The sequence below is a fragment of the Chelonoidis abingdonii genome, chromosome 1 (assembly GCF_003597395.2).
Source record: "Chelonoidis abingdonii isolate Lonesome George chromosome 1, CheloAbing_2.0, whole genome shotgun sequence".
NCBI classification, from domain to species: domain Eukaryota; kingdom Metazoa; phylum Chordata; order Testudines; family Testudinidae; genus Chelonoidis; species Chelonoidis abingdonii.
In genome coordinates, this window is record NC_133769.1 from 76,806,432 (window position 1) to 76,821,936 (window position 15,505).

Sequence of the window (15,505 nt, forward strand, 5' to 3'; positions counted from 1 at the left end):
TTTTCTGTGATTCTATGTGAAATATAATTTAGAACTATCCAGTTCATAACTTTGTTTATATTTGACATTATGGTCTCTGTATGTTCAGAGTATGACATTGAACATCTAAATTCTCTTGGTATTACGTCAAATATAAATTTGGAAGCACACTCTACAAGTCCTTAAATTTTGCCTACAGATTAAATGGAGAGGGAAACAGATGCTATTTCAAAGAAAGTTTCAATGTTAGGTTCAGATCCATGAAGACCACTTACATTTGTGAATATTATATAAAGTTGTTCTTCCCCCCTCTACATGTTTAAATTTCCAATTTTGTAAAAGTGATCAAATTAAGGACTTATTATTGTTGGAGCAAGACATAGATTAGTGCTCACCCGTGATCTTCAACCTTGTGCCAATTAAAACCTGCATTAAGGATTTAAGCTCCGAGTAAGACTGTGTGGGCTCACTCCTACTGTGAGCACAACTTCCAAGCATATTAGAAGGTAAATGTACTGTGTAATACTTCTTAAACTCTCAATCTCTTCTCTCTTATTGGAATATAAAATAAACAAAGCAAAGTAACCTGTTCAATATTCAGAACGAAACCAAAGCATCTAACATGAAGCGATAATTCCTGGATTCAAAAAATTAAGAATTCCTTAGTCTCATTAAATACAAAGACTGTTTATCTCAAAATGGAAGCTATGGGCAAATCTTTGTAGATGGCTATCATTATGTATTAATGTTATCTTTATATTTTAAGGCAACAAAAACCGTAGATGTTTCAAACTTTGTATTTTGGTACATTCAAGTTATGAGAGGAAAAATGCTTGGAACTTCAGGAAGGTTTTAAAGCTGATTTTGTAACTCAAATGACTTACATATTTTTTAAAATCAGGGATGAGTTATGCCCTACCAGGATGAGTCTAAGCATAAGTTTCAGTCTAGCAAGAATTTTTAGGCTAGAATTATTTGTGACTGAAGACAGTGGTTTATATATTACGAAAGTGTCATCTTGCACTAAAAAACAATGCTAGAATATTGCCCCAAGTGGCTAAAATTAACTGCATATGCAAGCTTTAATTTTCATACACATTAGCGGCAATCAAGAGTGAATGTTTTTATTGTATGTTGCATACTTCATGTTTTTCAAAGGCCTAAATAATTTATGAAACTTCCCTTTCATACATTATAACAAGCTTTATCACAGCTTTTAAAACCCTTAAAACTCTCATTTATTATGAGCACTAAATATTTAAAATAGGTAGATTTAAATATAATTAGGTTTTAATTCTTTTGCAAAATGAAAGCTCCAGGCTTTGTTTATATTCTCAATACACAAAACAAACTTACTGTAGGATAGTAAATTTGCATTTCACTGCTAAAGCACAAGCATTATGATATACTATAGTGCACAACTTAGACATGTTACAAAAAAATTCATGTTGGTAACTACAGTTGATTTATTGAATTTTAATAAAACAACTTATTTTTCCCCCAAGACAACTGCTATACAGAAGAAAATCGCTACTCACGCATTGTTTGTCTTTCAGATATAGTAAAAAACTCACAACATACAAGATTTGTATTTTAGAACAAGTAATCAATCTGCAAAATGTTACACATCAGTAAGGCACCTACACATAACAGTGGCTGAAACAAAATGAAAATATCTCCCAAAATATATATTTTGGATCTGTGTAAACAAAGCTTATTTTTATTGCTTCCTTTCATTCAAGAAAAAAATATACACCCAACAAAGACCAAAAGTGATCCTGGTGCTCTGATTTTTAAACTACTATAACCAGATTATATGTAGTCAGAAGACAAAACCTAATACAACCACCATGAATTTAATGTTTTTGAAAGATGTCATAATTTTTAATTATTGTTGATGTGAAAAGTAAGGTTAAAAATACCCACAAAAGTTGATGTCATTTTACTGAATGAAAAAGAATGTATTATGAAAATAAACATCCATCTGGTTTCCTAATAATAAATATAAAGACTTGGTTATTTTAACATACTGCAACACAGGAAGTATTACTGTAATGTTGACTTTATCAATCAGTAGTTTTTAAATCTCTCTCTCCTCACTGAGGTTTCAATCTTCTACCTTGTCAGTTGTCCAACAACTTTTAAGAGGGTCTTATTTTCCTGCTTTAATTGCTCATTTTCATCCTCTATATCATCTAGGTCCTTTGGGGGGGAGTCGGGGGGTGGCAGTGTGGATAGGGGTCAGGGCAGTCAGGGAACAAGGAGCAGCCCCTTGGGGGGGGGGGGGGGGAGAGAAAACAACAACATTTGTCAGGATGCAAAAATGGATTCTTAAACTCGTAATTTAAAAGTTCGGAATTTTAAGAGATCAGAACATGAAACCAAGAGATTATAGGATAAAGACAGAGGAAGAGTTAGTTTCACAGCATCTATATTTAAAAGGGCTAATGAAGCAAAGCAAAAATTGCAAAAATTCAAATATTTCCAATGCTACTCTCATGACAAAACATTCTTTCACATTCCCAAGTGACAAGCTACTTTTCGAAAGAAATATATAATAAAAAGCTGACTGTGTCAGGAGATTAATAATAAGAAGCCACTTGGCACGTGCCCATGTTATTTCATACTTGCAAAACACAGGGGCTTTCATGCACCACATTGCACTAGTAGCCTACTGACTGACTGACACACACACACACACAGAGTTTATTAGCAAAGGACAGCACATTAAATTTTAAGACTTTTTTTTAAAATAAGTTTGTTGTCAGAGGCTTATGACACGTATCTGTTAGCACACTTTCAATTTTCATCTTCTATTTGAAAAAATAGTTGAAAAGCCATATCTTGCCCTCATCAGAGTTCTGATTAAAGCTAGATGGCTTGAAAATTAGAAGTGCAATCTATTTTTTTCAACAGAAGGCGAGTGTAAGGGGACCAGAGAACAGCAGGGTTCATTAAAAAAAGGGGCATCCTATTTCTCTGCTTCCGTCCTTCCTTCCCTCTTCCTCCAATATCGTGCCTGCCTTTCCCCCATCTCTCTCCCCAGCTTGCCTCTTATTCCTCCTTTGCTTCTTCACTTTTGCTCCCACAGTGAAGTTTAACTAAAAAGCAGCACAGCTGCTATGGTTGGCAGTGCTGTAGAAGAAGGGAAAAGAAGAAGAGAAGTGGAAGGAGAAGGGGGCAAAGGTAGAAAAGTTAACCTGGTGAAAGGTAAGAAGAGGTGTATGGTGGAAGTATGGAAGAGAAAAACCAGAGATGGGGAATTAGGGTTTTCAGCTTCCCTTGCAATGAAAGCGTGTAAAATCCCGACAATAGTTATGTCAGATGGAAGGAGATGGGGAAAAAAAGGAATGAAAGATTATCCACTCCCCCATTCCCTTAATTTTGAAACACACACTTAACAAAAAGAACAGGAGTACTTGTGGCACCTTAGAGACTAACAACTTTACTTGAGCATAAGCTTTCGTGGGCTACAACCCACTTCATCGGATGCATAGACTGGAACGTACATCAAGAAGATATTTATACATTCAGAGAACATGAAAAAGTGGAAGTATGCATACCAGCTGTAAGAGGCCAATCAACTGAGATGAGCTGTGATCAGCAGGAGAAAAAAAACTTTTGAAGTGATAGAGATGACCCATAGAAGGTGTGAGGATACTTAACATGGGGAAATAGAGTCAATTAGTGTAATGGCCCAACCATTCCCAGTCTCTGTTCAAACCTAAGTTAATTGTATCTAATTTGCATATTAATTCAAGTTCAGCAGTCTCTCTTTGGAGTCTGTTACTGAAATTTTTTTTGTTGTAAAACTGCCACCTTCAAGTCTGTCACTGAGTGGTTAGAGAGGTTGAAGTATTCTCCCACTGGTTTTTGAATGTTAGGATTCCTGATGTCAGATTTAAGTCCATTCATTCTTTTGCATAGAGACTGTCCGGTTTGGCCAATGTATATGGCAGAGGGGCATTGGTGGCACATGATGGCATATATCATGTTGGTAGATATGCAGGTGAATGAGCCCCTGATGGCGTGACTGATGCGATTAGGTCCTATGATGTTGTCACTTGAATAGATATGTGGACAGAGATTTTTTTCTCCTGCTGATGATGGCTCATCTCAATTGATTGGCCTCTTACAGCTGGTATGGCTACTTCTACCTTTTCATGTTCTCTGTATGTATAAATATCTTCTTGCTGTATGTTCCAATCTATGCATCCGATGAAGTGGGCTGTAAGCCCAGGAAAACTTATGCTCAAATAAATCTGTTAGTCTCTAAGGTGCCACAAGTACTCCTGTTCTTTTCATGGATACAGACTAACACGGCTGCTACTCTGACACTTAACAAAATGATCATATGAATATGCCTGTTTCTTTTGGTGGGGGCATCCCAGACGTGCACCTTTGGGAGTAGGTGCTCAAGTGTGCCATCAGTAAAAAGCTCCAGCCTGCCAACCAAAACATGGCTTGGCAATCAGTGCTCAGAGTCACACTGCAGTACCTTTGCAGTTACTCTTTTGTCCTATGTAGCATGCAATACAGAGATTAGCAGCAGAACGTCTTACGTGCCTAACAAAAATACAAACATTTTAGAGATGTTATATCAAAATATAGCTGGCTTTCTGAAACAGATGATATTTAATTGTTCTGAAGACACAGATGAACCAGACATTTAATATGATCTATAAATATGGTAATTTGTATTTAGAGGTAAAAACAATGCATGAATACATAGCACCTTATTTTAACTAACCACCGTAGGCTTTGCTTTTTCTATTCCAAAGTCCATGTCAGCAACAGATGTACTGGGAACAAACAGTTGTAAGGAATAATGAAACAGCACCTTTTCAATAAAATGGCTGAAGTGCAGCTTTCCATAATCATAATTTTATGCTTATTTTTTAAGCTAACTCAACCAGTTTTGTACTATAACTAAATGGTAGATGACTCAACTACATTGAAACAACCGTTTAAATGCCTTTGGACAAAAATATTTCAGAGTTACTCAAAAATTAGATAAAATGTAAAAGACTTTGTGGAATGTTTATGCTACAAAAATAACATTCCAAAGATTACTGTAAGTATGGGCTACTTGAATACAATCCAGTAACAACAACTGACTGTAGTTTAAATATATGAAGAAATAATAATGGATGCGTACATGTAAGTGACTTTTACCACTTTAGATTTAAAAAATTACATTATTAATTTAATAATGTTTATTATAAAAGAACTATAATGGCAAAAAGTGTAGGCTTCGATACCAAAATGACAGATGACTAAACACCTGATACTTTAATCAGAGTGCAAATGCTCTCTGAATATATTCTCTCCAAACACATATTTAATACAGAGACTCCCCACTGAGGTCACAGATGACCAACTCTAAACTACTCCAAAGTTGAACTAAGTCAACAAACAGTTTAATATCTTCAGATGCCTTTCCTTTCAGACAGCTGGGAACTTTATGTACTCATTCTCCCTTTCTTTTAAAAGGTAGCAGACGTTCATCGAATAGCTCAGCCATTGAACTGAGACAACTCCATTTATGGCACAAGGTTTTTGCCAGGTTCTCAATGCAAAGGGATCTCTTGTTCTAGAAGCTTCTCCATAATCTGCTGACCGATTTTAGTAAAAATCTTTGAAGTAAAAAGTTATCTAACCTAATTTACTTAGAAGGGATACAACTTAAGAAGTTTTCTAGATTTGTTAAAAAAACAAGTTACAAAAGTGAAGATTTACTTACCACTGACTAGAGCCCTTGAACAGCCTTTGTATATCCACACTAATGGGGGACACATCACTGGTGCAGCAGGACCAGCAGAAACCTCTAGCAGTGATGCCTAGAAGTTGGAGTGCGAGCCTATGCCTGCTGGCAGGTCTGAGTGTTTGGAGAGCTAGACTATAAAAGGGGGCATCATAACAGCTTCAGTTCTTTTCACCACAAATCGACCACCTACTAAATAGCAACAGGACTCTAAGTAAAAGGGGGAAGGTGGAGGAATAGCTTGAATGTCCAGAGGCACAATTAGAAGAACTCTAGCTATTTGTAAGGAACCTTCAGTACCTCTGAGTAGGCCTCTGCTAAACTCCCGTTAATGGGAATGTATAAACAGTGCATCCTCTTCTCAGAAGAGTGGGATGAGGCTGACTAGCTAAGGAGTAATTGTAGCACTGATCTCCAAAATTGGGATTCTGAACTAATGCAGGTCCATTGTATAATGTTCTGTGAATGGGTGGATTGAGCTCTAAGAGGCAGTTCTAAAGATCTCAACTATTATGTTATGCCTCAGATAAGCCATAGAGCCCATTCATCTAGTGCTAAGGCAATCTCTCAGTCCCTGTGGCACAGGGACATTAGCTTTCCCCAATACACAGCCTGATCCAATTGGCCAGGCATTAGGTTGTAGTGGACTTTTACCAGAAAACACAAATGTAACCACAGCAACCATCTATAGTCTTTTGATCTACATATATGAAAGGCTACAACCTCACCTCCTGGGGATATGAGTGTGGTTTTGGAAGAAATACAATTAGATTCAAGGTTTGGTTAAGATGAAAGTCAGTTACCATCTTGTGCATAAATTTAGTTGCCTTTGAAAGAACTATTTTGTCCTCATGGGAGCCCATAAAGGAAGGGGTCAGCAATGAGCACTTGCAGTTTAGAAACTCAGCTGATGTCATGTCTAAGATAAAGATGGTCTTGATGAAGAGATGGGAAAGGGAACATTCTTCCTTGGGTTCAAAGGAGAATGCATCACTGAGTGTCACACCTCACTGAATCCTTCAGTGACTATTCAAGCTAGTCTTGCTGATTCCTGCTCATGTGGCCAGCAAACATGTTGTCCTTTCCTGCCAGATGGGCAGCCACAGGATAAGAGAGATAGGTGATGCATCACTGTCATAGGATATTGCTTCCCTTCACTGCTGGGTGGAGGGAATCCTTCCCTCCCCTTTTTATTGAAATAATACTTTGTTATGGTATTGTGGGTGACTATTTGCACCACAGGTGACAGATTGAAAAGATCCCTGCAGAGTTATAAGTGGCTAACTTAGTAATGGAAACCTCATAGGGGATGATTTGTTGGTTTTATGATTTTCAAAAAAGAAAGAGAGAGAGAGAGAGAGAGAGACAGACAGACAGACAGACAGACTGAAGGGAGCCTACGGAATTGGAAACAGAAACTTGAGAAGTTTTCATTCCCATATCTGCAGTCCAAACTTTTGCCCTGGAACCATGATGAAATGTCTCTCTCTTAGGAAAGGAAGCCATCCCTGTGTATCTGTTTTATGCTTCTGTCCCTTGTGTGTAAGGATCAGAGAGAGAACTAAGTCCCAGTTGCAATTCTCCCTCAACCGGATCTAATACTAGGTTTGAGGGCCATTCATGGCCTGGGACCTGAACTGAAATGGGAGTCATGGATCTGCAAAGGCTGTCAACTGGGGCACTGGGAAAGACTGATTCCCTATACTCTGAAGGAACAGCTGAAGCTTTCAAACAAGCCTTGGTCAATGGAATGAGCCAGCAGGCAGAGGTGGTCAGATTCATACATGATGGATCCATGACTATTAACACCTTTAGGCTTAGGTCTACACCCAGAAGCCAACATTTTAACAGGCCAGTTCCTTTCTAGCAGTTGGATACAGATATCATAAGATCCTTACCAGCTGAATTTTTAAATATGGCTCTATGTATGGAGACAGATACCTGTGAAGCAATATGGCCAGGTCTCTTAGTCCTCAGGAAGGGCATTAAGACCTGAGGAACACCTCTCAAAACTTAAAGCATTCAAGGAACCAGGAGTATCTGAAGCAAACATCTTTCCCATTAGAGCCTCTAGTAGGAAGACTGCCTACAACCAGTTCTGTAGCTCCTTCCTAGCTTGTGGAGTGAAAGTCTTGCAGACAGACCACCTAGGTGAGAGATAACATTCCCATAGAAAGTGCAGACACAGTCTCTGGGTATCTGAAACCAGGAAAGTGGCAGGAGTAGAGGAGCACCTCTCAAACACTGGTCTCTTACCTTTGCAATCTACCCTCATGAGTATGGGAATGTGCAATAGGATGCAGAAGATCCCTAAAGGCCCAAAATATTCCTAAAAACTATATAAATTACCAATACTCACTGGAACTAAAGTTTTATTTAAACTACAATAAATTTGTCTAAGAAAAGTATTGGAAAACCAAGTTTCCAGAGAACTGGGTCAAAGTGTTAGCAGAGAGGATCAGGAGCCTCATTATTGTGATTAGAAAGAACTAAAATGGTTAAGCCCGGTCCTACCCATTTTTATAGCCTCTCAGAAGATTCAGAGCAGCAAGGGGGAACATGCAGGCACTCTAGTGGACACTGTGTCTAGATGTTTCCTCTGGTCCAGTTGTAACCCTGGCACATTACTGGGAATGGGCAGATGCCACTTCAAGAAAGAAGTCTATTAAATCTGAGGTGAAAAGTTAAAACACAAAATAAATGCCTAATTCCCTCCTTATCTTGTCCTGGAAAATATAGGGAGAGTGGGGAAGAAAAGAAGAGATGGAAGAATTTGGAAGCTTTTCTCATCCTTGTGTAATACATGTACTTACTCTGTTTAATAAATCAATTTCTTCCTTCAATTTCCCAATCTGTTCCTCTTTGTCCTGTGTCATCCTCAATAATCTCACATTTTCTTGCCTCTCCTTGGCTAGTTCCTATAAAAGACACAAATTAACAGTATCAGATTCAATGTTCTTCCAGCACTCCTAAAAATTAATTTGAAAAAGAACAGTTTTACAATTCTGTAATTAGGCAAATTTTGCTTCTTACCTGATATCTCCTTTCTTCAGACAGCTAGGTCCACAAATCCTGCAGTGTGTCTTCAAGTCCTTGTAGCTCAAGGAGGCCAAGTAGACCTGTTAGTCACAGGTCTAGAGCAAAATTCTGCCCCGAAGAGCCCACCAGTGCAATGACCTCTAAAGGTGACCTTTTAACTGATTAATTTCTAACTTAAGCCCTGATCCTATAGCGAGTTCTGAAACAAAGCCCAAATTGGATATTAAAATCAAAATATCAACTCCTAAAGTAACCATGCTGGCGGGCTTTTCAAAGGCAGAATTTTGCTCCGATTTTATGACTAAGGTCAGCTTGGCCTCCTTGACCTATAAGAGCCTGAAGACCCACCCATGGGCCTGGATACAAAGGTGTATGAAACATTTGTCACATATGAGGCTTCAGTTACAGAAGAAGTTATTCAAACTCCTCTCCCATCTCTTGCTATCCTTTTGGTAGTTTGTCTAGTTTGGGAGGAAGCCAGTTTTGGAAGGGAGAGATTACAAGGCAATTTAAATTAACTCAAGGATTCCATAATTTCTAAAAATATATATAAAAGCTTCCTAGTGTTTTACTCCCATCCTTTTCAGAAGGAAGATCTCCCCCAAACAATATTTTTATTTAGCAACTTTCATCTACAAGGATTCAAGAGTATTTGGTAGATTATATTATAAGGATCACTTCAGAGGGAGCATGGAACATCAGGAATATGACAGATCAATGGCCCAGGAAAACATCTGTAAGGGATTAGGGTTTAGGTTATGTTTCAGTGCCTGAGAGGAGAACAGGAGATGGTTGGTTCTCTGATCAAATCACCTTTAGCCTTGGTATTATTCCCTGATTGAGAAAATGGCAATTTAGCATTTGTAATACAAATTTCACATTCTTCTCAGACAATCTGATTCTGTATGCATATTGGTATTCACAAGAAATTATTGCTACTTTTTATTAAAAATTTAGTACCATTGCTTAAAATTTTTGTAACACTGATCACCCCAGTCATCATCAGTGATCAAACCTGGGACCTGTTGAGCTTATTACATGAACCTCTACTGCCTGAGCTAAAAAACCATGCGTCTTAGCCAAGACTGTAGCAGGCTCATCAATCTCTACCCGGCCAAGCCACCACTAGAGAGGGACAGAGTTCCACACTGAGTTAGCATGGCACTAGTATCTCCTCATGGAATTTATAAGGTATTTTATTTTGAAATTAACATTGGGCATCAGTTCAATTCGTATTTACCTTTTCAAGTTCTTCAATCCTCTTTTCCAAAGCACTGCTTGGTACAGAATTCCCAGAAGAATTTGCGTCCCTGCTGTATCTGCTATATCCTGTCCTGTCTGTTCGGGAATATCGATTTGGACCATCATCTTCAGGTGCATTAGATGCACTGTGAAGTAAAGATTAAACATTATTAATATGCCTAGTGTAAAAAAACAGATTTTAGTAAATATTTCCTGTGTTCCTTATATTTTTCTCCTAGTGCCAACACATTCATGTAAAATTGACTTATTCATATTGTAAATGACCATTACTTCAAGACAACATGGATAAAACTTAATTTTCTTACCGGTAATTGTGTCTTCTCTGAGAAACAAAAATCAGTTGCATGGTCAGACCAGCAATTTCTGGGTTTTTCTGTCTCCAACTGGATTTTCTTTTCTTGCCTCTAAGGCAGGACAGCGGTACCTGTTTCCCAACACCCCCAATACAATCTGCCTCTCATTGATCTATACAGAACTGAACAGCTGTTGCTCCAAAGTCCCTGAGTTTCTAGGAACTCAGGTTAATTCCTTCAAGGGGTGCATGCTTTGAAAAGTGCTGTCTGTATCTAGCGCCCAGACCCAGATATTTCCTTATGCCTGTGTGCTGCAAAGAAGAAATCTGAAGAAGAATCTGTTGAGGTCACTAGAGGACAGCTCCAGTGCCCACTGGTGCCGTGTGCTCATGTATTGGTACAAGAGGCCCAGCTTATCCTGCATCTTCTCAGTTTTTTCTTGTGGCTAACTCCAACAGAGGGGCAGGAGGGTTGGTTGTGGAACAGACATAAGCAACACAACTCAAAGAACAGTTACGGAAAGTTTAGTAACCGGTTTTTCTTCTTCGAGTGCTTATTTATGTCCATTCCATGTTAGATGACTCACAAGCGGTATCCGAAGCACTGGACTTGGGAGTTCATTGCAACACTACTTTTCTGAACTTGGCATCATCTCTGGCCTGCTGGGCGATGGCGTAGTGGAAAGAGGAGGTCTGAACCAACAACCAGGTCGCTGCTCTGTAGATGCTTTGTGTGACATTGCAGTCTATATGGTTTTATACAAATATACTAATGAGTGAATATAAAGTAACTGGAATATGCTTCATGGAAAAGGTCTCTTGTAAGGTATCATTACAAAGCTTATAATCTATTGAGTGTGATCATCCTATTTGTATAAAAGTATCACTCTTATATTTCATGTTTCTAGTTTCAGATACAACTCTAAGGGCCTATTGTAATGATGCAAAGTGTGGGCCATTAATGGTGGTTTGGAATCTTGACTCCCATTAACCAGGACAATTGGGTGCAGATAGCTGTTTTACCTGCAAGTCTTCCTTTATATGTGTGTGCTGGCAAGTGGGCAATGAAGTTTTGCAGTGACATGCGATCATGTCACCTGAACTGGAATCCATCTTTAAGCTGGTCTTTCCATTGAGAAGGAGGGGATGGGAACCCAGAGAAGGACAAAGGATTCCCGCCTTATGCAAAAGATATATAAAGGAGTGAAACAGAACAAACGGAGAAGAGGAGTCATCATGAAGAATCCCCTAGCTACCACCTGAGCTGGAACAAGAGCTGTACCAGGGGAAAAAATTGTGCCCAGGCCTGGGAGGTGTCCAGTCTGAGGCAAAAACTTACTGAAGCATCTCTGAGGGTGAGATTATCTGTATTCAGTTTGATTAGACATAGATTTGCGCATTTCATTTTATTTTGCTTGGTGACTTACTTTGTTCTGTCTGTTACTCCTTGGAACCACTTAAATCCTACTTTCTCTATTTAATAAAATCACTTTTTACTTATTAACTCAGAGTATGTATTAATACCTGGGGGAGCAAACAACTGTGCAACTCTATCAGTGTTACAGAGGGCAAACAATTTATGAGTTTACCCTATATAAGCTTTATACAGGGTAAAACGGATTTATTTGGGTTTAGACCCCACTGGGAATTGGGCATCTGAGTGTTAAAGACAAGAACACTTCTGTTAGCTACTTTCAGGTAAACTTGCAGCTTTGGGGCAAGTAATTCAGACCCCGGGTCCTTGTTGGAGCAGACGGGAGTGTCTGGCTCAGCAGGACAGGGTGCTGAGGCCCCGAGCTGGCAGGGAAGGCAGGGGTAGAAGTAGTTTTGGCACATCATGTGGCAGTTTCCAAGGGGTTTCTGTGATCCAACCCACCACACCTTGGATTGGGACCTGGGCCTGGGCTGATGATGAAAGCCTGAGCTCTTGTTGAATGGGTGGTCACGATGGCAGGAGGTGGGATGCCTGCCTGCTCGCAATATGGATGAATACAGGAGAATGAAATACTCTGGGCTGAAACAAGTATGCCTTTTATCTTATCTGCTACTGCCACAAAGAGCTGCATTGTTTTACGGAACAGCTGATCTTCTCAACGCACAAGGCCAGGTCACATCTAATATCCAGTGAGTGGAAATGGCACTCCTCTGCATTCCTGTGTGGTTTCAGACAGAAAACTGGCAGGAAAATAGCCTGATTACTATAAAACTGCAAGATCACCTTTGAAAGGAATGCTGAATCAGGATGTAGTTGAACCTCGTCCTTAAGGAACACCATATACTGGGGCTCAGACATAAGACCCTAATCTCCGAGACCTTCCTGGCTGAGGTAATCACTACTGGGAAAGCGACCTTCCAGGAGAGAGACGACAGAGGGAATAGTGCCAGCAGTTCAAAGGGAGGACCTGTAAGTCTTGACAGGACCAGGTTTAAGTCTCATGGTGGAATCCATTTGTGAATTTGAGGGTAAAGTCTCTTTAATCTCTTGAGGAATCGGAAGGACATTTCATGAGAGAAGCCTGATTTACCATCCACCAGAGGGTGGGAGACTGAGGTTGCTGCTGGATGCACCTTGACTGAAGAAAAAGTCAATCCCTATTGTTTCAGGTGGAGCAGGTATTCCAGCATAGACTGGAGGAGCAATCGAGTTGGAGAAAGACTTTGATGGGAAGACCACCTGAGAAAAATGTCCACTTGGCTAGGTAAGTTGTTCTAGTAGAGAATTTCCTACTACCCAGCAAGACCTGGTGGACTTGTTCTGAACAGGTCTGTTCTGCTGGGTTCAACTACGGCTTCCACATGGTCAGGTGGAGGTTCAGGTGGAGTAAACGGCCATGATCCTGCAAGATCAGGTCTGGGTAGGGCAGAAGCAGCATCACCAGCTCTAATGACAAGTCCAGCAGCATGCCAAACCACTGTTGTTGCAGTCACTCAGGGGCTATAAGGATCACCCATGCTCTGTCTCACTTGACTTTCAGGAGGACCTTGTGTACCACAGGAACGGGAGGAAAATCATAGAACAGGAGCTCTCTCCATGGAATTAGAAAGGCATCAGAGAGAACCTGGACTGTGACCATGCAATGAGGAAAACAGCTGACATTTCCTGTTCTGCCTGGCTGTGAACATGTTGACATGGGGAGACCCCCGCCACCGCTGGATCTGGTCACCTCTAGATGAAGAGATCACTCATGGTGAGAACAGAAGAACTTGCTGAGGTGATCTGCCAGAATGTTCCAGGCTCCCAGAAGATAGGAAGCTTTGAGGTAGATGGAGTGTTTCACACAAGTCCCGCAGGCGAATGGCCTCCTGGCACAGGGCAGAAGAGCATGTTCTTCTGTACCTGTTAATGTAAAACATGGCTGCCATGTTGTCCATGAGCATCGTACAACTCTGCCCGTGATCTGGGGTAGGAACACTTGGCAAGCTAAGCCAATCACGCTGAGCAATCTGATGTTTATGTGCAGCAAGAGCTCTTCCCAGGACCACAAGCCCTGAGATGCTCGAGGTGAGCCCCCCAACCTAGACTGGCTGCATCTGAAATTAGGGATACTGAAGGCTGGGGGTGACAAAGGGAAGGCCCACAGCCACTGATTGGGGATCCTTCCACCAGTTGAGGGAGGCGAGGACGGGGTGGGAACTGTAAGCATTGAATCCAAGTAGTGACGGTTCAGTGAATACATAAGGCCCTTCAGACTTGATTGGCATCATAGATTTGTGTGCTGTACTACCTAAGTTCATGAGGCCATGTGACCCAAAAGTCTGAGGCAAAAAAATGTGTTGTCGTGACCAGCTGGGCCTTGACCTTGGATATCAGACCTGAGGTTGTCTGGAACCAAGCCTCCAGGAGGAAGGCTCCAGTCCAGGTTGAATCGAGCACCACCCCAATAAACTCTATTCTCTGGACAGGGACAAGAGTCAACTTTTGCTTGTTTATCAACAGGTGCAGGGCCAGTAGGATTGCAGTGCCTTGGACCGGGCTGATGCTGGTTTTCACTTGAGTCTCTGAGCAGCCCTTGATAAGCCAGTCATTGAGATACAGGTAGACTTCAACGCCTCGCCTTCCGAGGAAGGCCACTACAATCGCCATGCATTTAGTGAAAACCTGAGGGGTTGCTGACAGACCGAAAAGAAGGATGGCAAACTGGTAATGGGTCTGGTTTAGGATAAACCTGAGGAACATTCTGTGGGCCCGGAAAATGTAGATTGTGGAAATAGACATCTTTCAAGTCGATGGCGGAGTACCAGTCCCCTGGATCCAGGAAGGGAATAATGGAGGCCAGGGAGATTACATGAAACCTCAGTTTCTTGTGATAATTGTTGAAGTGATGCAGGGCTAGGATGGGTCAGAGACCCACTTTGGCCTTCAGGATTAGGAAATAATAGGAGTAAAATCTCTTCCCACTCAAGTTCTAAGGGATTTACCCCACAGCTCTTACCCAAAGGAGGGCTTGCTCCTCCTGAATTAGACGTTGCCCATGAAAAGGGTTCCTGAAGAGGGATGGGGATAGTAGGTGGGTGGGAGAAAACTGAAGGGTGTAACCTTCTTCCATTGTATTCATCACCTCAGATCGTGGGGTGCCAAGGGACAATGCCGTGCTAAAGTAGTAAAGACAGTCTGAAAACAAAAGGAGTGCAGGATACGGTGTGTGAACTGATGGAACTCTTGAAGGGACACCTGATGGCATTATGTTTGGGTCCTCCCAGGTATCTGTGCAACCAGGGTATCAAGGTTGAAATGGAGGTGGGCAGTTGTCTGCGCTTATAATTGCGCCTCCATTTTTTAAACAGGTCCTGGCAAGGTGCCGGAGCCAAGAAGTGGATCAGCTGTTGAGGCTTGAACTGCTTGCTCAAAAGTGCTGAGGAATAGAGGCCAGGAATCTGACAGTGGCCCTAGAGTCCTTCAGACCAGGGAGCTCTGAGTCCATTTGCTCCAAGAAGCAGGAGGTACCCTCAAAGGGAAGATGCTAAATGGACTATTGGACCTCAGGTGGCAGCCCTGATCTCAGGATTGAAGCCAGGAGCATCACCTCATGATCACTGCCAAAGCCCACTGTTCTGGCTGCAGTGTCAGCTGCATCCAGGGCCACTTGGAGAGAGGCTCTGGCTATGGTCTTCCCTTCTTCCATTAAGGTGGAAAACTCAGAGTCCTGCGGCAGCAAGTCTTTAAACTT

At 41.0% G+C, this 15,505-nt stretch overlaps 1 protein-coding gene across 1 annotated transcript in view; it reads right to left on the reverse strand.

Annotated features, from left to right (window-relative positions):
• Positions 1-284: 284 nt before the first annotated feature.
• Positions 285-15,505, reverse strand: part of PAWR (pro-apoptotic WT1 regulator) — a 152,518-nt gene continuing 137,297 nt past the window's right edge. Inside the window, exons 5-7 of the mRNA XM_032798955.1 lie at positions 10,023-10,170; positions 8,557-8,661; positions 285-2,181 (exon numbers count right to left, since the gene is read on the reverse strand). Coding sequence (XP_032654846.1) covers positions 2,095-2,181; positions 8,557-8,661; positions 10,023-10,170 — 340 coding nt within the window. The 3' untranslated portion in view covers positions 285-2,094. The remainder of the gene's footprint in view (positions 2,182-8,556; positions 8,662-10,022; positions 10,171-15,505) is intronic.